Source organism: Schistocerca piceifrons, chromosome X (assembly GCF_021461385.2).
Source record: "Schistocerca piceifrons isolate TAMUIC-IGC-003096 chromosome X, iqSchPice1.1, whole genome shotgun sequence".
In the NCBI taxonomy this organism is placed as follows: Eukaryota; Metazoa; Arthropoda; class Insecta; order Orthoptera; family Acrididae; genus Schistocerca; species Schistocerca piceifrons.
In genome coordinates, this window is record NC_060149.1 from 116021362 (window position 1) to 116045413 (window position 24052).

General features: G+C 41.0%; 1 protein-coding gene across 3 annotated transcripts in view; it reads right to left on the minus strand.

Moving 5' to 3' along the window:
• The window catches only part of LOC124722858 (UNC93-like protein), a 409177-nt gene that overhangs the window by 104586 nt on the left and 280539 nt on the right, over positions 1–24052 (minus strand). For all 3 annotated transcript variants that reach the window (XM_047247985.1, XM_047247984.1, XM_047247983.1), the window contains one exon: positions 7092–7378. In XM_047247985.1, coding sequence (XP_047103941.1) covers positions 7092–7378 — 287 coding nt within the window. The remainder of the gene's footprint in view (positions 1–7091; positions 7379–24052) is intronic.

Sequence of the window (24052 nt, forward strand, 5' to 3'; positions counted from 1 at the left end):
ACACTGAAGCCAGGCCTGGCGTGGCAGTGAAACATCCATCACTACCTGTGCGATGGTCAGTCTGTTAAAGGTCCCCATAGGTAGAAGTCCAACGGATGTAGGTCCCGCGAACGAGATGGTCACGCTACTGGACCTCCTCGGCCATCCAATCCGCAGAAAACGAGGTATTGCTACGTCGTGCATAAACATCGGCCGTTGTCTTTCTGCAAGGGTAAGTTTTTCCAGTAGGGCAGGCAATTCATCACGCAGAAGTAACTGATACACAGCACCTGTTAAGCTGCCTGGTAAAGTGTACGGCCCTACGTGTCTGTCAACGACGGTTCGCGCCCATACATTGCCCCTGAAGCGATCCTGATGCCCAAACTCCGTGATTGCTCGAGCATTTGCAACCGCGCACACGTAAGTGTTGTGGTGATTGTGCAAACTCTTGTGTATCATGGCTCATCTGCAAATAAAATGCAGACATTGAACTGCGGATCTTTATGGGTTCAAAAATGGTTCAAATGGCTCTGAGCACTATGGGACTTAACATCTGAGGTCATCAGTCCCCTAGAACTTAGAACTACTTAAACGTAACTAACCTAAGTACGTCACACACATCCATGCCCGAGGCAGGATTCGAACCTGCGATCGTAGCGGACGCGCGGTTCCAGACTGAAGCGCCTAGAACCGCTCGGCCACACCGACCGGCTTCATGGGTAAGATGGCCCTTATCTCAAGAGGTATTGGTTTCCGGAGATATAATTATAGAACTTCTCTTCGAATTTTGGCCAATATTACCTTCTGCAGGAATACATGACACAGTACTTTTTATGTATTCCATCCAACATGCAGAAAGTATTTGATAGGAAAATAAAAGGAAATCTCCTGAAACTTCATGTCAGATAAAACTGTGTGCCGGACCGAGACTCTAACTCGGCACCCTTGTCTATCGCAGGTAAATGCTCTGCCAATTGAACTTTCCCAAGTACGACTACGACCCCTCATTGCAGCTTTACATCCATCAGTACCTCATCTCCTACCTTCCAAACTTCACAGCTGTTCTCCTGCGAAACTTGCAGAGTGAAAAATTCATTCTGGAATCATTCCCTAGGCTCTGGCTAAGCCATATCTCGGCAATATCCTTCCTTCCAGGACTGTTAGTCCTGTAAGTTTCACAGGGGAACTTTGTGAAATCGGAAAGTTAGGAGATTAGGTACTGACGGAAATAAAGCTGTGTGTCGTGAGTAGTGCTTGTGTAGCTCAGTTTGTAGAGCACTTGGTCGCAAAAGGTGAAGGTCAAAAATTTGATCGTCAGCCTGGCACACAGTTTTAATTTTGCCAGAAAATTTCATATATGGTGCACTCTCCGTTGTATAGGGAAGATTCTTTCAAGAAAGCTACTGATTATGGTGTAATACCGCTGAAACATGTATGTGTGAAAAAGAAAACTGCCGGCCGGAGTGGCCGAGCGGTTCTAGGCGCTACAGTCCGGAACCGCGCGACCACTACGGTCGCAGGTTCGAATCCTGCCTCGGGCATGGATGTGTGTGATGTTCTTAGATTAGTTAGGTTTTTTAGTTCTAAGTTCTAGGAGACTGATGACCTTAGCGGTTAAGTCCCATAGTGCTCAGAACCATTTGTACCAAAGAAAACTAAATAGTATTTTGCTCAAGACAGAGCCTTCAAAATACGTACACAAATATTTTCCCGTAATGTATTGATTATATTACTATACTCACATTTACAAGATGTATTTCTACGTATGCCTAAAAATGTGTCGAAGCTGGTCATACAGCCCGTCCACGAACCTCCCTCAACTCGACTTGTATCCAGGTCCACAGAGCATCAGTGGTGTTTGCTAGAGGAACGTGACCAACAAACTGTTGGCCATCATATTTGGTGGGCAACATGTCACGCAATGGTATCCTACTATATTCGAGAAAGGCTTGCACGTTCCACGCCACATATTGGGAGGTACTGTCGTACTGTTATGGGGTATCTGGAGTAAGGTCTCTTCGAAATCCTCTGACGTACCTGATGCTATTCAGATTGCTATTAACATATCGTATGTTGAAAGCAGCAGTATCCCAAACCATTTGGCGATTTTTCAGCTATGATGTTCATCAATGTAGGCTTCAAGAATACGTTCATCACGGTGGTATTGAAAAACTGCGTGGTAGTCACTGTAGGACAGGTCGAGCGGCACTCTAGCGGAAACACTAACTTCTACAACTACGTCTACGCTACAGCAGCCACCTTGAGGTGTGTGGTGGAGGTTTCTGATATCTGTTCCCCATTTTCTGTGCCATTCACGAATGATTCGAGGGAAGTATGATTATCAGAAACCCTTAGAATGAGTTATAGATTCTCTGTTTCCTCCCGTCATGCTCATTTTGCGAGCTAGTGTGTGGGAGGAAGTATAAGAGACAGTCAAATGAAAACGAGCAGACGGAACAAAGTAAACTGTTTATTATTTCACGCCGCGTGGGATTAGCCGAGCGGTCTAAGGCGCTGCAGTCATAGACTGATGACCTTATCAGTTAAGATTTTACACATATTTGTATCATTTCAAAAGGACTAGCAACAACTGATAGTACATTTATCCCACTTTAAGACAAGACAGTCAGTGCCTTCATAGAAAGATGTTTGTGGCTGCCTAAGGAAACATGATCGTACCCAGGCGAGCTCCTTTTCGTCTTAATCAAATCGACGAACACGAATATCTTTGTTCAGGGTTGCAAAATAAGTAAATCGCATTGGCAGAGATCTGGACTGTACGGAGCAGGTGTAAGGGCTTCCCAGCGAAACTTTTTAGTGTAGTCTAAACAACCGTAGTGACATGTGGGCCCACCCAAATCTGTCTGTCAAGCTAAGAACCATCTCAATAGTAAGGTACCATTCAATTAACTGTAACAAAAGTTTGTGCCGTTAAGAGTGGTTTGATACCATTGATTAAAAGTGCATGTGTTGCTTTCAATTACGTGTGAGGCCATCGCAAATCACTGTTAGTAGCCTCTACCGAGGTTACGAGGCGACTTTGGTAACAAAGCACTTCAGTTTGCTGCGTTCGATTGGGCAGGATTCACATTCTATGCTCATACGAGGTTTATCATATTGTATCTGTGTAATGGTTAATGATAAGGAATAATGCATATCTGGTCACTTACATGTACATTGGTGGGAACTGTACGTCTAAGGTACGTGAAAACATGTATTTAACAGATGTAAAATTTTTTGTATTGCTTTGTGTAAAGTTCAACTTATATGATGGTACATTGTATGGAAGTACATTGTAATTTTGCCTTTGTTAACACCATAAAATCTTTTGTACGCCATGGTTCGCAAATGAACGTGATTGTCAGAAACTAGTCACGACAAAGAAATGATTACTATTGCAACTGTGAAGGATACTGAAGGAAAACCAACATTTCAAATCTCATTTTTATAATAATTTTCATTAACATTAGAATAACGGTAATCATACGAAGCACTTCTTACATCTTCGGCTCCTGCTAAAAGTGAGCCCCGAAGTGAAGTGATTCGAGTTGACTGATTTCGTCTGATGCAGGAGTATGTTACAGATAATCGAGTCGGGTACTATGGCTCACACGTTTCAGTTCGCGTTACAAGCCTCACTATAAAAATAAGAGTTGCGATCGGTATACAATAGCACTAAACAATCGCGATTCTGCGTACAAGGCAGAGAAAATAAGAGTAAATGTGTAACTTAGTTTGCCGTCCGGAGTGGCCGAGCGTTTCTAGGCGCTACAGTCGCAGGTTCGAATCCTGCCTCGGACATGGATGTGTTTGATGTCCTTAGGTTAGTTAGGTTTCAGTAGTTCTAAGTTCTAGGGGACTGATGACCTCAGAAGTTAAGTGCCATGGTGCTCAGAACCATTTTTTTGTAACTTAGTTTGTGAATGTAATTTCTCCAATATGCTGAACCTACCGGAATTATAAGTGTTGCTAGAATGAACTGTAATACGTGTGACTCGGTACGCGTGCCTTTTTTGAAACAGGTTGTCTGCAGTTCGATGCTTCGTCTGCAACATGATTCGCGTGAATAAATAAAATGTATCTGGTATCTCAAAACTGGCACTTGACAGATTATTTCGTAATGTTGAGAGCCTTAATTATAACCCAAGGGTCTTGCAGCCTCACTTTACGAACAACGGATTCGCGACCTGAGTGCAGCATCTGCGCTGGGACATAGACACCTTTAGAAGACATAAGGTTGGTGAATCATCACAGAATCTGTGCATTCTACCTTGATGCGATAGAACACACATAGGCCCCTCCCATGTTCTGTATTTCCAGTAGGAATGGGAACAGTTACATCTTATGTATGTTAATACAGAGGGGGGAAAGATTTAGTCAATATGGAGCGGGCATATTACACTGGATACTGGCCACATTCGGCTGTTAGTTTAGTTTCGGCCACTCTGACTGTCTTCCACCTCTTTCTTTCATTCATATTAACGCCGTGATGTTTAAAGTACACTACTGGCCATTAAAATTGCTACACCACGAAGAAAGGCAGATGATCAACGGGTATTCATTGGACAAATATATTATACTAGAACTGACATGTGATTACATTTTCACGCAATTTGGGTGCTTAGATCCTGAAAATCAGTACCCAGAATAACCACCTCTGGCCGTAATAAGGGCCTTGATATGCCTGGGCATTGAGTCAAACAGAGCTTGGATGGCGTGTACAGGTACAGCTGCCCACGCAGTTTCAACGCGATTCCACAGTTCATCAAGAGTAGTGACTGGCGTATCGTGACGAGCCAGTTGATCGGCCACCATTGACCAGACGTTTTCAGTTGGTGAGAGACCTGCAGAATGTGCTGGCCAGGTCAGCAGCCGAACTTTCCTGTATCCAGAAAGGCCCGTACAGGACCTGCAACATGCGGTCGTGCATTCTCCTGCTGAAATGTAGGGATTCGCAGGGATCGAATGAAGGGTAGAGCCACGGGTCGTAACGCATCTGAAATGTACGCACCACTGTTCAAAGTGCCGTCAGTGCGAACAAGAGGTGACCGACACGTGTAACCAATGGCACCCGATACCATCACGCCGGGTGATATGCCAGTATGGCGATGACGAATACACGCTTCCAATGTGCGTTCACCGCGATGTCACCAAACACGGATGCGACCATCATGATGCTGTAAACAGAACCTGGATTCATCCGAAAAAATGACGTTTTGCCATTCGTGCACCCAGGTTCGTCGTTGAGTACACCATCGCAGCCGCTCCTGTCTGTGATGCAGCTTCATGGGTAACCGCAGCCATGGTCTCAGAGCTGATAGTCCATGCTGCTGCAAACATAGTCGAACTGTTCGTGCAGATGGTTGTTGTCTTGCAAACGTCCCCATCTGTTGACTCAGGGATCGAGACGTGGCTGCACGATCCGTTACAGCCACGCGGATAAGATGCCTGTCATCTCTACTGCTAGTGATACGAGGCCGTTGGGATCCAGCACAGCGTTCCGTATTACCCTCCTGAACCCACCGATTCCATATTCTGCTAACAGTCACTGGATCTCGACCAACGCGAGCAGCAATGTCGCAATACGATAAACCGCAATCGCGATAGGATACAATCCGACCTATACCAAAGTCGGAAACGTGATGGTACGCATTTCTCCTCCTTACACGAGGCATCACAACAACGTTTCACCAGGCAACGCCGGTCAACTGCTGTTTGTATATGCGAAATCGGTTGGAAACTTTCCTGATGTCAGCACGTTGTAGATGTCGACGCCGGCGCCAACCTTGTGTGAATGCTCTGTAAAACTAATCATTTGCATGTCACAGCATCTTGTACATCTACATCTACATGATTACTCCGCAATTCACATTGAAGTGCTTGGCAGAGGGTTCATCGAACCACAATCGTACTATGTCTCTACCATTCCACTCCCGAACAGCGCGCGGGAAAAACGAACACGTAAACCTTTCTGTTCGAGCTCTGATTTCTCTTATTTTATTTTGATGATCATTCCTACCTATGTAGGCTGGGCTCAACAAAATATTTTCGCATTCGGAAGAGAAAGTTGGTGACTGAAATTTCGTAAATATATCTCGCCGCGACGAAAAACCTCTTTGCTTTAATGACTTCCATCCCAACTCGCGTATCATATCTGCCACACTCTCTCCCCTATTACGTGATAATACAAAACGAGCTGCCGTTTTTTGCACCCTTTCGATGTCCTCCGTCAATCCCACCTGGTAAGGATCCCACACCACGCAGCAATATTCTAACGGAGGACGAACGAGTGTAGTGTAAGCTGTCTCTTTAGTAGACTTGTTGCATCTTCTAAGTGTCCTGCCAATGAAACGCAACCTTTGGCTCGCCTTCGCCACAATATTATCTATGTGGTCTTTCCAACTGAAGTTGTTCGTAATTTTAACACCCAGGTACTTAGTTCAATTGACAGCCTTGAGAATTGTACTATTTATCGAGTAATCGAATTCCAACGGATTTCTTTTGGAACTCATGTGGATCACTTCACACTTTTCGTTATTTAGCGTCAACTGCCACCTGCCGCACCATACAGCAATCTTTTCTAAATCGCTTTGCAACTGATACTGGTCTTCGGATGACCTTACTAGACGGTAAATTACAGCATCATCTGCGAACAACCTAAGAGAGCTGCTCAGATTGTCACCCAGGTCATTTATATAGATCAGGAACAGCAGAGGTCCCAGGACGCTTCCCTGGGAACACCTGATATCACTTCAGTTTTACTCGATGATTTGCCGTCTATTACTACGAACTGCGACCTTCCTGACAGGAAACCACGAATCCAGTCGCAGTCTTCTTGCTGTCGGTTATATTTCACGTCTGTAACACGTCGTCTTCGTGCTGTAGCAGTTTTAATGGCCAGTAGTGTATTTTCTGAAGTCACTACTAGCATAACTTAAGAGAGAGAAATAAGCTTGAATAACTGTCTGGTCTTGAAGACTTCGGTTTGAAACAGATAACAATGCTATTGTTTTAATAAATAGGTCTGCAAGTGAATAGTTGCATTTTAAGTTTACAGCCTCGCCAATTGTTTAAGAGCTCTAGGTTGTGCTTATAATGGTATTTATAATTACCCAGAGACGAAATGAGATTTCCCCATACCATGGAGAAGAGGAATATCATGAAAAAGGAGCCGATAATGCGGTCGCGAGCAGTCTTGAGGTTGGCGCCGCTGGCGCGGCTGTAGACGTCTGCGATGACGCACAGGTAGGTGCACTTGGCGCTCCACAGCGGCGCGGCCGCCAGGCCCATCAGCAGAGCGGCGGGAACCAGCGTGTAGGTGCGGGGGTACAGCTGAGCGCCCATGTACGGCAGGTAGCACAGGATGCACACCGCCATTGTCCACTTGCAGCCGATGCGTCTGCAAAGCCAACACACTCCTACAGCTGTACACACTGACAGGCCGCATACACAAGGAGGGGGGCTGCAAAATGGCTCTGAGCACTATGGGACTTAACATCTATGGTCATCAGTCCCTTAGAACTTAGAACTACTTAAACCTAACTAACCTAAGGACATCACACAACACCCAGTCATCACGAGGCAGAGAAAATCCCTGACCCCGCCGGGAATCGAACCCGGGAATCCGGGTGCGGGAAGCGAGAACGCTACCGCACGACCACGAGCTGAGGACTGGGGGGGGGGGGGGGGGGCCGAGGGCTGCACTCACAAGGGGAGGTCACGACGGCTGGAACGCGGATTTACTTCAAACTTCGTCTACTCCTAGTACTCCATTAGGACGACAAAATGTGCAAGCAGTAGCGCGTACTTCTCAAGCGTTATTGAGAAAATCGCAAGATAATTACGGTTATCAAATATATGCCTGTGCGTGGCCGTTTTTACCAGGAAGCGGCGGCAGCCGAGTGGGTAGCGTTCAAGCCCCGTAATCGCTGGATCGAGTCCCGTTCGACAGTTTTTTTTTACTTTTAACACACTCATTTTCTTTTCTATTTATATTACAGTTGATATAATGGGAAAAATACGTGTAATCGGATGAACTTTTATTAAATTTACAATGTTATTTGACAGTCTACAAATTTTTATTATCACAGAAAATATAATATTCATAACTATCGACAGTAAACGACCAAACGCATAAAGTAATACTGAAAATGTATGCTTGTCCGTGATTTGAGAAATCCCTTATACCTGGAAGGAGCCCGAAACTACTTGATACCTCCAAGTTTTAACCGGCACAGACGGCTTTCGAAAGATGTACAATTTATCGTCCCTTTCGGCATTACGAGTACAATGGCAGGATGGTATTTTTTTTGTAAAAACATGGAAAACAAAGCTAAACGGCACCAGCTTCATTGAATAAATGCTGTTTCCGCACACGCAAGGTCTTTTGAGGTTTTCCGTGGAAAAACAAACCTCGTTAACATTTTCAAAAACCTCTCTTTCAGCCGATAATCTGGAAGTAAACAATGCATAACGTAGCATTTCCTGAAATAACGGCGCTGTTAATTGATCATGCAGTATCGAGTGTATTTTAATAGCGTCTTCACGAGAAGCAATTTCTCGTTCTTTTTCGATTAAACACGAACAATTTTGAAGACACGGACAAGGATATATTTTCAGTATCACTTTATACGTTTGGTAGTTTACTAGTCGATAGTTATCAATATTATATTATTTCTGATGATAAAAATTTGTAGACTGTCAAATAATTTGTAAATTTAATAAAAGTTCATCCGATTACACGTATTTTTCACATTATATCAATAGAAATATAAATAGTAAAGAAAATGACTGTGTTAGGAATAAAAAAACTAACGAACGGGACTCGATCCAGCGATTGCGGGGCTTGAACGCTACCCACTTTTTTTAAATCTCATTTTGTTCGTTTTAGTTCGTTGCATCTGCTCGGGGCGGACGTCGCAAGACGCCCGTTTTAGTTTATCGTTTATCCATTAACTCAGTTTTTTTTTTTTTTTTTTTTTTTTTTTTTTTTTTTTTTTTTTTACAGAGAGCTGCTAACCCTCTGACCGAACACGCTGAGCTACCGTGCCGGCATCCCACTTGGCTGCCACCGCTTCATGGTAAAAACGGCCACGCACAGGTATATATTTGACGACCGAAATTTTCTTTCGATTTTCTCAATAACGCTTGAGAGGTACGCGCTACTGCTTACACATTTTGTTGTTCTAATGGAGTACTACGAGTGTATGAAGTTTGAAGTAAATCCGCGTTCCAAACGTCGTTGCCTCCCCTTGTCAGATTACAAATATCTATGGGTTGAGTATTCACATGCGAAGTAAGCAGAGCTTCAAAACTAGAGCTCTACGCTATCATAAGTAAGCGTAGACTACGGTAGTTTTCCCAGTGGCATTGGTTAGTTAAGATCTAACCGCGTTGTCGTATTCTACAGACTATAAAACGCACTTTTGTCTCTGAAAAATTGTCTCCAAAATTTACGTGCGTCTCATACTCGAAGATAATCTAAAATTATCCGGTGTTTGATTAAATATTCCCACCAGTCTTAAAACTGGCCATATATTAGATGCCTATCTCTATCTGGCAACAATGGATTCAACATCAGTGCACCGATGCGGTGAACATGAGTTGTGGGGTTTCTCAAGCTTGCTAACACTGTCTCCCTCCTGCCCCGTCATTACAAAACCCAGAACACTGTCTAGTCTACGATACCTCATTGTCGTCTACAGTGCCAGTAGCCTTGAATGAAAGTGATCTTTGTTATCGGTAACAGTACAATATTTTTGTTAGTAGATAATTTAGTAATGGAAAAAATAAAAAGTATTTATCTGATTTGATCCATTATAAATTGTTCTGATAGCCTACGACTGTGAAAACAATAGGTTTGTTTATAAATAACTCATCTGCTACCAGTCACGATTTTCTTTATTTTATTTTTGGCATGACACATTTCGGGAAATGATTCAAATGCGTTTTTTGTGTTTGTTATGTCATTCCTATGTGATACTGTCGATGTTTGGGATTCTTCTTCATCTCGTTGACTTTAAATTTCCTTATGGTCGATTTGTGCGGAGTCTCACACACACTAAACATCACACACAACTTCTGTACACTTTTAAACATCGAAACAGTTACACAGCATTATACGATGCGGGCTATAAATTGAAAGTAATACCATATCTAGAAGAATATGGAAACAGAGCAACTGAATGGCATTCTGCTGCAGTCATGGACTGTGCGGCTGGTCCCAGCGGAGGTTAGAGTTTTCCCTCGGCCGTGGGTGTGTGTGTTTGTCCTTAGTATGATTTAGGTTAAGTAGTGTGTAAGCTTAGGGACTGATGACCTTAGCAGTTAAGTCTCATAAGATTTCACACACATTTGAACATTTTGAATGGCATTCTGGTCTTCCACCAACAGAAAAACCCATCCGCGATTGGTGGCCTAGTAAAGAAGAACTGAAAAAAATAAGGAAAATTAAATGTGCAAACAGAAGAATGAATGCAAAGTGGTCAAAACTAGAAGATGTATTGAAATAAATTCAAGGACACCGTCAAAATATCATTGGAATTAATACAAAAATGATTCAAATACACGCTCGTAAGCTAGCGCTACAGTGGAACTTAACAGACTTTAAGGGTAGAGTTGGTTGGTGCTACAGATTTATGAAGTGTCATGGAGTTAGCGTGCGAACCAAAACCAAAATATCTCAGAAAATGTCACAATAGTATGAAGTAAAAATATTATCTTTCCGTCGATTTATTACTCAACATCGAAAGAAAACCAGTGTGGAAATAAGCCAAATAGAGAACATGGACGAAACCCCTCTGACATTCGATGTGCCAAGTAACAGAACTGTTGCCTTGAAAGGTGCTAAAACTGTAACTATAAAAAGAGTGGACGGAAAAAATGCACTACAGTGTTGTCCTTTCATGCTGTGCTTACGGTACTAAACTCAAACCAATAATCATTTTCAAGCCCAAAACAATGCCAAAACGTTCTGAAATACCGGCATGTGATGTTCACGTACATCATAAGGGTTAGATGGACGAGGCTGGTATGAAAATATGGATTAATAGAATGTGGGCGAGAAGGAAATATGCTGTATTGCAGAGTAATTCTCTCCTTGTGCTCGATCAGTTTAGTAGTCATTTGAAAAATCCCGTGAAAGAGAAACTGTGACAGGGAATTGCAGAGCCTGCTGTTATTTAGGGAGGATTTACTTCACAACTGGAACCTCTTGATGTATCGATAAATAAACTATTTATAGTGTATATGACGGAGGATTGCAACAAATGGATGACAGATGAATCCTAACATGAATTCACGCCGAAGAGAGCTTTAAAACGACTCACAATCAAGCAAGTGTGTCAGTGGAGAAAAAAGTCGTGGTCTAGAGTGGGAAAAGACATTATTGTTAAACCTTTCAAGAAGTGCGGTATAATTAACGCTCTCAATGGCAGCTAATATCATCTTACATATGGAGAGGACAGCGATGACGACGAAGAGGAGGAGGAGGGGGAAGAAGAAGAAGAAGAAAGTTCAGATGATGATTTTAAAGGTCAGTTCGGTTTCATAAATTAATAATTTTTTTTAGTCTGTCTCTGCTACCTACTGATAAAAAACAGTAAAAATGTTATTAAAAAAATACTTAGAAATTACGACGCTACGTCCTATAAGACACTACGGAGTATAAGACGCACCTTATCGTCCGTAAAATACGGTATCTGTAGGTTAAGTCTGTTGCACACCTATTGATCGCTACCTCATCTCGATCACTTTGTTCATGTTCGCGATCTTACTAGATTCCCTTGAAACCAGAAGCGGTAAACCTTCCAAAAACTGGGTGGGGGTATGTAAAGGGCCGCGTAATTTACTGAACATTTTTGTTCTGCGTGGTTATCATCCAGTCTGTTAATAATAAACTGTATTTATAGCAAAATTTAAACTGAAGAAGTTTAATTCAGATTTCATTTGAAAATTGCTGATGTGTAACGAGAGACAGAGAGATGTTGTATTAAAAATAAAAAAACAATACGGATTGATCACATAGCGCTAAAAAAGACAGTTTCCTGAAAAAAAGTAAAATTAAAAAGAGCAAAACAAACATCGCATCAATACTTTGTCGAGATTGTATAAAACATATTTCTGTTATAGATAAACAAGTTTCACACTTATCAATAATAACCAGAAACTCTTGCCTTGGATCATGATGATGAACTTTCCGTTCAGTAAAAAAAACAACAATAATTGTATAGATTTTTATATATTTGTGCATGTGAACTGTACATGCATCCAAAATACTTGCTCTGGTTACATAACAGCACTGAAGTTACGCGGTCAACTAAGTTTTATTACTTATAAAATACAATTTACCTCTGTTAAGGATATAAAATACTCAACGATGTGCGGTTCGAATTATGTGCCAAACAAACAACAAAGAGAAGTCGTCGGCTCCCAATTTATCTCTCACACATTCAGTTATGTTTCTTTCCCTGCCAATGTCACCAATATAACCGTTAATCCCACCACTTATTATGTCACTTACGTGCTGTACAAAAACCACCGCGTCCTAGTTTTGGTAGAGCCCAATTCTGGCAGTAAGACATTTGGCACGTTCGGCAGGTGACGCGAGTCCTGGTACAGGCAAGCGTAACTCGCGAGGAGGTAGCGAGTGGAGCTGTCTGCTAGATAGCAGACTGCAATTGGCGGAAAGACAATCCCCGAAGTAATCCGGCTAACAGAAAGGTAGCAGGTAGCCTGGAGAGTTACTGCAAATGGGTTTTACCCCAGCGCGTGGCCGTTGCTGGTTGCCCGTGGTGTGAGCGTTCCGGCAGGGAAACAATATGTACAATCTAAAGCAAGAAAGTTACAAAATACAAAATGATTCCAAATGAAAGATAAAAATGAGATGAAAAAGTGCGTCTAAACGCCCATTCGACAAACAGAATAGCACTTAAGATATTGAAGTCGTAAGATTTGAAAATACCTATTGATATAAGAAATTAACTTATAAACGCCTGAAGAGATTTTAAAGAAAGAAGTGTCCATAGATATTGCTAGAACAGCACTACTGAAATACAGTTTCAGAATTTTTGTTAATGTAATACGTTTTAAATTGCAAGTCGACATGTTAATTGCGAGAACAAAATCATTTTTGAACGCAAAACAATTCTAATCACTAAATTTAGTGATAATCTGATTCATATCGTCATACGTCTAAGATTAAAATACCATTTCTCCCACCTAAAACAAAAAAGACAGTCAAGAAAGTAATAAGATATAGCTCCACTACAGGCAATATTACAACACAAAATACAGAAAAAGTTAGAGAAAAAAAGGAGACAACATAAAAAGGTGACTGTCTTGAATTCAAGATACAAATTACTGAAGCAACATAGAAAAGTTTATTATTGGCCAAGAATAAAACGAAAACGTGGTGGAATGCGGAATCTGAAGAAACATCAGAATAAAGAGCTCTTAAATGGAGAACAACACTAGGAACAATTCACACAACGAAGGAAACAAAGATAAAAAATAATCGAGAAAAATAAAAAGCCTTTGTATAATTTCAGCTCATGAAACTACAAAAACATTTGCCAAAACTAATAACAGAAACTTCTGTCCGACTTTTAAACATATACTTGAAGGGTACCAACCAGCAAATACTTGTTTTGAAGATGAAAATAACAAGATAGGATTAAATTAATACAGGAAATTGTGAAATAGTAGCAATAATTTTTTACAGGCTCACAATGCGGAGAAATATTTCCCACCAAAAGAGCTAGGCATTCATGGAGTCATCAAAGCACTCAAAAACACCAATGCAGGTGGTAAGCCATTTGAAATGAAAATCTGGTGTTAGACAAGGAGACAGTTTATCACTCTTTACTGTTTAACTACATTGCAGAAAAAACTGTAAGGATCTGAAATTTGGAGCTAAAACCAATAATTCTGGGGAGGAAAGCAACTGGAATGAAAAGCTGCTTGCTTTTCCAGGTGATTTTCCACTACTTTCAAAATATCTGACAGTTGCAGTTATTCAAATAAATCATCTGGCAAGATAGCAAATGGAACAGGTATCAAATTTACAGCTGAAAAAACAAAATTCACGACAAATATAAAAAATGCTCCAAAATTAATAGAAACACAAATAGGTAAAATAGAGCAAGCAAATTTAAATGTCTTGGAGAAACTATACAACAGAATGAACTACAAAAATTTGCGACAGACGTAAGGGTTCACAAAATGGAAGAGCATAGGTTTGACAATGAATACTTAGAACAAGAAATGCATAGCTAGAAAAAACAAAACTAAAATACCACACCGCAGTGGTACAACCAGAGTGTTTATAGGGATGTGAGTGCCTCATGATGAACTATAAGTTGAACAGACTGTAAATATCTGAAAGGCAGATTGTTAAAAAAATAGTGGGTATGATACAAACTACAGCTAGTTGGAAATAGAGTAGTAATGATGAGATCTACAAAAATGTAGAGAAAATATCAGGCCTAATGACTAAGTGAAGATTAATCTTATTTCGGACACCTCTACCGAATGAATGAGAACAGGCCGACAAAACAAATAGTCTAGTATTTCTGGAACAAGAAATCAATACTAGCATGTACTACATCATTAAGATAAGAACTAGAAAGAAGCATCATCAAGGAATTGAAGATAACTTTTTTAAGAACAAAATCCTTAACTTAGATGGTTTTCAAAGAAGAAGATATAGGAAATCCTGAACAACGTGGGAAGAAGAAACCAAAAGACAACATGAGGAGAAAATGAGAGAGTACGGGAGAAACAAGGAAACAGCAACAAAGAAAGAAGAGGAATTAAATTAGTTATGAGATCTTGGTTGCTCAAAACGAAACTAAAAAGTATTAGTGGCAGTATGTGGTAACGTAAGACTGTAAACGGTCATAGTTATCTCTTAACATGTAAATTTCTTCATTTTGATATAATAAGTACTAGAAAATATAGGTAAGTTAACACTGTTTAAGATGTAAATGAGAAATCCAAGAACTCCACCACATAATTTGTGTGTAATATGTGTAGCAGCAGTATGTTAAACGCAAATTTTAAAATTTATCTGTGACAGATTGCGTCTGCTCCAGTACAGTGGGAATGTTAGGTGTGGAGAGTTTGCTTTGAGAGTTGACCGAGGGTGGATGTTTGGTTTGATGAACAGTATTTTGGTCGCAGTGTAAGTGGCAAGTTTTGAGGGAACAGTCTCTTTAACTTTAAAACTTTCTGCAGGATATCTGAAACTTAGCACAGTTTCGACAGGTAGCTTAAAAAATGTTCAAATGTGTGTGAAATCTTATGGGACTTAACTGCTAAGGTCATCAGTCCCTAAGCTTACGCACTACTTAACCTAAATTATCCTAAGGACAAACACACACATCCATGCCCGAGGGAGGACTCGAACCTCCGCCGGGACAAGCCACACAGTCCATGACTGCAGCGTCTCAGACCGCTCGGCTAATCCCGCGGGGCGACAGGTAGCTTAGTGAACTCTGGGCAGAATGATGTTTGGACTTGTGAATTTTCCTACAGCCTGTTTCGTGGAATAACTCGGAGCAACAGTGCATTTGGACTAGTCAGTTTTCTATCTACCTTCGTAAACTTGAGCTTTGAACAGTAAAGTGGTGTGCCAGACTATGTACTTTCGTAACCTAGCTAGTTATCATCAGTTGTATCTCTCACGAAAATTAAATAAAGGTTTAATAAACTTTTTTTATTACGGTATATTGATAATTTTTACTTACAGACCGTCTGACAGCAACTGAATAAAACACAATTTTAGTGCTATACGCGTTTAGCCTTTATTTTCTGCAAGGCATCATCAGTGGCCTGGAATATGTTACATATGTTTGCTATTTAATTTACATTTTTGTCACTGTACCTATAGGTTATAAACAGTTCTGGTGGTTGGTATTTCCTATTAAGTAGTAATGTTTTGAACTGCACTTACAGGTTGCGTGGACGATTCCCTACATATTACACTTCTGTTGCATTTTTGGTGTTTTTCTTCTTCTTAAAAATGACAATTTGCGGTTTTCTTCCAACAGTTCACAGTAAACATGATCTGTACACTTGTTTCGATGCAATGTTTTGGTTTCTGTTGCCGACTGTCAGATGTTTTTGCAACGATCGAATGTTATTGCCAAACTTTCGAGTGTAATTACTGAAGTACCTGTGATCTGTTCGTGTATACATTTGTGCATCTGTGTGTGTGTGTGTGTGTGTGTGTGTGTGTGTGTGTGTGTGTGTCCAGAAGGAGAAGGGGAAAGAGTTTTTTTATTATTATTATTATCTTACCATTTCTTTCATTAACGGTAGTAAGGAGCATGTGCTGATGTGTGTGTGTTCGTTTATCACATATTTGTTTTCAACGATGGCTTTCTGAATGTGGAAGTTTTCTTGCCTTTGTATAAGATGTTTGTCATGGTTGCTTATTCTCATTATTTTCGATTCGTGTTCCATGTTTGTAGGATGGTGTTTTAAGTGTTCTGCAGATGTGGAATGGTTTCTTTCGTACTTCCAACACCTGATATGTTCTTTGTATCGTGTTTTAAAATTCCTGCATGTCATGCCTATATATACTGCATCACAACTTTAACATTCAAGTTTATATATTCCTGATTTTTGGAATTTGTCCCTCTTGGTAGCTGGTTGGCTTAGGTGTGATTGGAGGGTTTGGCCAGGCTTATATGCTATTTAGGAGTCCTGTCACTTTAGGATATTTGCAACTCTGTGTGTTAGTTTATGTGTGTAGGTCATGGTGTACCATCTGGTTCTTTTGTGTGTGGTTTTGTCATTGTTCAAACACAGAACAAGAAATGAAAATAATGAGAATAAGCAACCATGACAAACATCTTATACAAATGCAAGAAAACTTCTTCATTCAGAAAGCCATCGCAGAAAACAAACATATGATAAACGAACACACACACAAATCAGCACAGGCTCCTCACTACACTTAATGGAAGAAATGGTAAGATAATAAAAAAAACTCTTCCCCCTTCACCTTCTGGACACACACAAACACAACACACACACACACACACACACACACACACACACACACACACACACACACACACACACACATAGCCCACCAAAAAAAAATATCACACACCAAAACACACGCGCACGCACACACACACACACACACACACACACACACACACACACACACACACACGCTCAAATGCATACAGGAACAGCTCACGGATGCTTCAATAATTGCACTCTAAAGTTTGGCAATAACATTAGATCGTTGGCAAAAACATCTGACTGTCGGCAACAGAAACCAAAACATTGCATCGAAACAAGTGTTCAGCCCATGGTGCTGTGAAATGTGGGAAGGAAACCGCAAATTGGTATTTAGAAGAAGAAGAACACCACCAAAAATGCAACAGGTGCGTAATATGTAGGAAATCGGCCACGCAACCTGTAAGTACAGTTCAAAATATTACTACTTAATAGGAAATACCAACCACCAGAACTGTTTATAACCTATAGGCACAGTGACCAAAATATAAATTAAATAGCAGACATATGTACATATTCCAGGCCACTGAAGATGCCTTGCAGAAAATAAAGGCGAAACGCGTATGGCACTAAAATTGTGTTTCATTCAGTTGCTGTCAGACGGACCATAATTAAAAATTATCAATATACCGTAATATTACACGCAACTGAGGAAGACAGGACTACATAAGCCGAAACTTTGTTTTTAATTTCTGGTGCACCAAGGCTTCGCTGGGGGGGGATGAACTTTTCTGCATTGACTAGAAGACATCTTGCGTCAGGTCTTTGTGGACATACTGATGCCCAGAGATGTGGGTTCCTCCAAGTGTTGCCTGTCAGGTAGGTAAACCACTAGCCGGCACATCATGCACCCCTACATCACCGTGGGTGACAATTTGCCCTCTATCACCAGCTTCACCTTTATAACTGACATGAATAAAGGACTGTTATTATGAGGAATATTTTACTGACGGTTCACCACATGATTCCAGTCACCACCTGTAACGATACAGGAATCATTACAACACTAAAAATATCTTTATTACCAGGGTTACTAAATTTAGATAATGCTACTAATTCATAAATAGTGAGATAAAGTGGACTTTGAGTAGGGTAGCCATATTAGCACAACGTGTAAAAGCCTCGACATAATTGGAACTGCAAGTTGAGTAATAATATATCGGTTATTTATAAAGCAAATGCTTATCTCGTATATTTATTTGTGTATTTATATATCAACATCCTTATTGTTTCAATGTTTTAAACCAAATATAAAGCTGGTATTTATTTGAGTACGAAATCGTTCGCCAAATTGCTCAAAGATTTCATATATAAATTATAAACCAGCCAAATTTTTAAATGGATCATGTATTTCGCTGTTGAGAAGAAGTCATCACAAGGTAGAGTGAAACTACTACTTCTTTTCTTCAGAGAAATGTGGTGGCCTGTGTACTTTGAAAATCTTAACCAGGGGCGTGTGACGGAATCTGAGCTTTTGTAAATTAAAGTCAGTAACTGAGACCCATTACGTAATTTCTGATTACACACTGGTAAGTGACAATTTTTTTCATACTTAGTCTGTAATATTTTTATAATATTAACGTTAAATATTTTACCACCAGAATAGATAAGTATCTTCAATGCTTAGGTTAATTTTGATAAGTGCTGTGCTACTAAAAGTAATTACTTATTTGTGAGTACAGGCACATTAATATTAGGCATTTCCGTGAATTTAAGTGCTCCATATTGAACTAACACCCTATACGATCGTCACCTCAAAGGCAGTTAAATTAAAATTACTAGGTTTCGTCTACGACCATTTGCTGTTAACATCTGTTTACTATTATTTAAACTAATTCGCGTGGTAAATTTCGAACTCTCACAGACAAAACAGACCGATAAGCCATCACATTCCTGAACATCTACTGCACGCGACTGTCTCCCGTAATTTACGAGTCAGATTGCCACACACGGTTAATAAATCAATCATTACGTCCTAATTAGGATAAACTAAATTGAACCGAACGGTGACATGACACACCACATCCGCAGCCCACATCCAGCCAGGGGAATGCTGATTCGTCAGCAGCAAATTCACTCACCACTGTAGGGTCGCATCCCGACACCCACACTATGTCATGAAAAGTGTCCGGACACCTGGCTGAAAATGACTTACAAGTTCGTTGCACCCTTTATCGGTGATGCTGGAATTCGGTATTGTGCTGGCCCACCATTTGTCTTGCTGACAGCTTCCACTCTCGTAGGCATACGTTCAGTCAGGTGCTGGAAGGTTTCTTGAGGAATGGCAGCCCATTCTTCACGGAATGCTGCACTGAGGAGATGTATAAATGTCGGTCGCTGAGGCCTGACACGAAATCGTCGTTCCAAAACATCCCAAAGGTGTTCTATAGGATTCAGGTCAGTACTCTGTGCAGGCCAGTCCATTATAGGGATGTTATTGACGTGTAACCACTCCGCAACAGGCCGTGCATTATGAACAGGTGCTCGATCGTGTTGAAAGACGCAATCGCCATCCTCGAATTGCTCTTAAACAGTTGGAAGCAAGAAGGTGCATAAAACACCAATGCAGACCTCTACTGTGATAGTGCCACGCTAAACAACAAGGGGTGCAAACACCCTTAATGAAAAATGTGACCACACCATAACACCATCGCCTCCGAATTTTACTGTTGGCACTACATACATTGGCAGATGACGTTCACCGAGCATTCGCCATACCCACACCCTGCCATCAGATCGCCACATTGTGTACCGTGTATCGTCACTGCACACATTTTCACCTGCCTCGAGATGACTGGGTGTTTGTGTTGTCTACATCATTTCATCATCATCCAGGAAAGTGGCGACATTGGACTGAGCAAAGATTGGGTAATTGTACGGGCGCTGATAACCACGCAGTTGAACGCCCCACAAACCAAACATCATCATCATCACTGCACACAACGTTTTTCCACTGTTCCATTGTCCAATGTTTAAGCTCCTTACACCAAGTGAGGCGTCGTTTGGCATTTACCGGCGTGATGTGTGGCTTACGAGCAGCGCTCGACCATGAAATCCAAGTTTTCTCACCTCCCGCCTAACTCTCATAGTACTTGCAGTGGATCCTGATGCAGTCTGGAATTCCTGTGTGATGGTCTGGATAGATGTCCGCCTATTCCATTACGACCTTCTTCAACTATCGGCAGTCTCTGTCAGTCAACAAACGAGGTCGGCCCGTACGCTCTTGTGCTGTAAGTGTCATTTCACGTTTCCACTCACTATCACATCGGAAACAGTTGACCTAGGGATGTTCAGGTGTGTGAAAATCTCGCATACAGACGTATGACATAAGCGACACCCAATCACCTGACCACTTTCGAAGTCCGTGAGTTCTGCTGAAAGCCCCATTCTGCTCTCTCACGATGTGTAATGACTACTGAGGTCGCTGACATGGAGTACCTGGCAGCAGGTGGCAGCACAATGTACCTAATATGAAAAACTTATTTTTTTGTGGGTGTCCAGATACTTTTGATCACATAGTGTATATTTTTAAATGATGATCAGCTCGTGTTTAGAAGACCACAGACCACAATTATCCCTGCAATAAGTAATTTTTAGAAACTAACATAAAATTCACGTAGTATTGTGATAAGTGTGACATCCATTCCCTCATGTATCGCAAGATTTCTGTGGGGCGCCTGTTTGCGCAGGCAGATTACATCCTCACAACTATAGATAATCTTCAAAGGTAAAACGTATTTTGCACACGTGTGTCTCAAACACCTTAAAAATTTGCATCGGATACCTGGAACGAATGTGGCCCAACGCTTTGAAGACAGGCACTGACCAGCCAGAACATAATGACCTCCTTCATAATGACCGGTGTATCCACCTTTGGCACAGATAACAGTAGCGATGCGTCATGGCATGGAAGCAATGAGGCCTTGCTAGGCTTCTGGAGGGAGCTGACACTATATCTGCACACACAAGTCACCTAATTCCGGTAAATTCCGGCGACGGTAGGCAAAGAGCTCTTATGCTACGTTCAGCCACTTCCCAGATGTGTTCGATCGGGTTCCGGATCTGACGAGTTGGAGGGCCAGCACATCAACTGCAACTCATCCCACTGTGTTCCTCTAACCACTCCTTTACGCTTCTAGCCTTGTGACGTGGTGCATTATCTTGTTGAAAAATGCCACTGCCATCGGGAAACATGATCATAATGAAGTGGTGTACTTGGTGTGCAACCAGCGTACAATACACCTTGGCTGTCATGGAGCCTTGCACGAGCTCTGCTGGACCCATGGACGCCCAGGTGAATGTTCCGCAGAGCACAATGGAGCCGCCGGCAGCTTGTCTCTGTCCCGCAGTACAGGTATCAAGGAGTTGTTCCCCTGGAAAACGACGGATTCGCGCCCTCCCATTGGCATGATGAAGACGGTATCGGGTTTCATCAGATCATGCGCGTTCTGCCGCTGCACCAACGTCCAGTGCCGATGGCCACCCACTACAAGTTAAAGTCTTTCGGAAATGTTCTTCAAAACGGTTAAACTTCACTGTATGAGAGTTCACAAATAAATTACGAGCAAGTTCACGTGACTCCACCCACAAGAAAATTTCCAAGTATTGCGACTGTTGTAGATATTTTCGGTTTTTTGACTTAAGTGTACTGCAAACTACAAAAAATCATTCACCGGAAGTGATTCCCGTTTTTAGCATCACCAGACGCTATTAACCTTTATTACGAAATAACATTAATTTTAATATGATATACTTAAAAACAGTTTCATTATGAATGTTTGTGTTGGCACTATCTATATTATATTACAACACATATGGAAAAAACATAACACCGTTTGTGGATGTTGTCGTTTTGTAATAAGATTTCATAAGCTGCGAATAACATATTGTTTCACACCACAAAAGCAAACCGCGCAAGAAAATCTTTCGGGACGAAGATAATTAAACAAGTGACTCATTGCAGTGCAATTTCATTCCAGCGCCAGATAACGTGAACAAAGAAGCAGTTGTTGTGAGAATGTGAAACAAGGAACAGAAAGTGCCGACAGTAACGCGTCGAATGTGTCATTCTTAACCAAAGGTGTCATTTATTTTATATTAACCAATGGGTCAGAAAGTATCGTCTACAAGTAACGACTATAATAGAAATGCTGATGATGCTTTGTTACTCAAACAGAAAAGTGCACGAGGACTGAACTTTTCTATAAGAGACGACTTGAGACAGAGGAATCAAAGTAATAAGAAGAGTATTATGTGGAGGGGGAGGGAGGAGGGGAAAGAGAGAGAGAAAGGAAAGGAATTGGGACTTTATGCGGAACCAGTGGCGACAGGTGAAAATGTGTGCCGGACTGCGATTCGAGCCCGGAATCTCCTGCTGTGATAGTTGGGGTTTGCATCGCACTGGGACAGAATGACGACAGTATCGGCTGGCGGACACTCTCCACTTCAGCCTCGAGTTACCAAAGTGTTTAAAATGACTCGAAGACGTCTTCAATTACATATAATTGGTGTTTGTTAGCTGTGTAGGAGCTATTTCAAAACGGATCTGCTACGGAAGAAATGATTCAGTTTTCATCTCGAAATATTTAACTTATTTCATCAACTTTATTTTATTTAAATTAGTTGCCTTACCAAGGTTCAACTTTTTCAAGTTCACGGTGTTGTAAAGAGTGGGGTGTATAGTCTTCAAGCCTGTTTGTGCTTCTGGTTGTACCCTATTTATGTGACCCTCAACGTTTTAGTTAAGTAAGACTCGATGAGCAATTATACTAAGAGTAAAGGTGTTATTAAGCGTTTCCAGTAGTCTCCAAGATGAAATGAAATCACAGTTAGCGTTGTCCACTGAGTCAGATCCGGCCCCAAGTAGCATAATATTTAAAATAGCAGTCTGTTTTTGCAATCACTTCTCGATAATTTTCCTATCACTGTTGTTATAGCCCAGAGGGATTGTTGCATAGAAATTCCGTCCCATCCTCACCTAGTTTAACTTCTTCTTACTTTGGTTCTTCTCTGTCTCAAGTTTTGTGTAATTGAAAAGCTCAGTCTTCAGGCGCTTCTCTCTGTTATTGGCAAATCAGTATCAGCAGTTATATTTAAATCAATACTTGTAAACGGTACTTTTCATCCCTTTGGGTTTTACAGAATGAGCTAGTTTAGCGCCCGCTGCTTCAGTCAGGTACACTGTACGGTCAGCACAGACTATTTCTTTTTTATCGAATTTGTATGTTGTGACGCCCATGGGTCACGTGTTAAGTTACATTCTGTGCAAACACTGTATCTAGTTACGCAAACTAAGATGCAGACAGGGTACTAATATTTCATAAAACAGTTATTGTCCCTTACTTGGCTACCACTTTTTGCATAATTGAAGCGTTCCAACGGGTTTAATTTAATTTCATACAACGAGTTAATAAAAGAAAGACAAATCCGATGCGTTGTTCTATAGGTATTAGCGCCAGTCTTGCACCCAGTACTGAATCCTCTCAAACGGATATTGCTGTACATGGGATCCAATTTACCTATTTTCTCCATCAGTAATGATTTGTGTCCGTAGTAACTACAACAAAAATAATTTTATAAACGTATATTAGGCCCACTGAAAATTTTATATATTAAAGATTCCTTTCTTTTTCTATGCAATTCTGACAAGGCTGATATGTCGTGGTGAGTGTTAAACAGTGTTCTTTGATTTAGTTCACAAATTGCAATACCAAACTTTTTCATTTTGATTAAGGCCATACATAGAAGCATGATCTTTTCGGAACGTACTTCCGAACAAAAAACGATTCTGGTAGCTTCTGAGTTCTTGTGATATTATTTAAATAGAAACTTTCACCCTGAAAAACGTATGTTCATTTGTAGCTGAAAATTCAAATACCATTTTTGTTAATTTCCAAGAACACTTTCAAACGATATTTATCGAACGCGGGACTTTCACGGCTCCAGATATCGATTTCGTTTTATGATACAGAACTTGTTGGCACCTAAGTATCTGATGTCAGTAGTACTATAGAGATGAGTGAAGCCAGTGCAGTTTCAA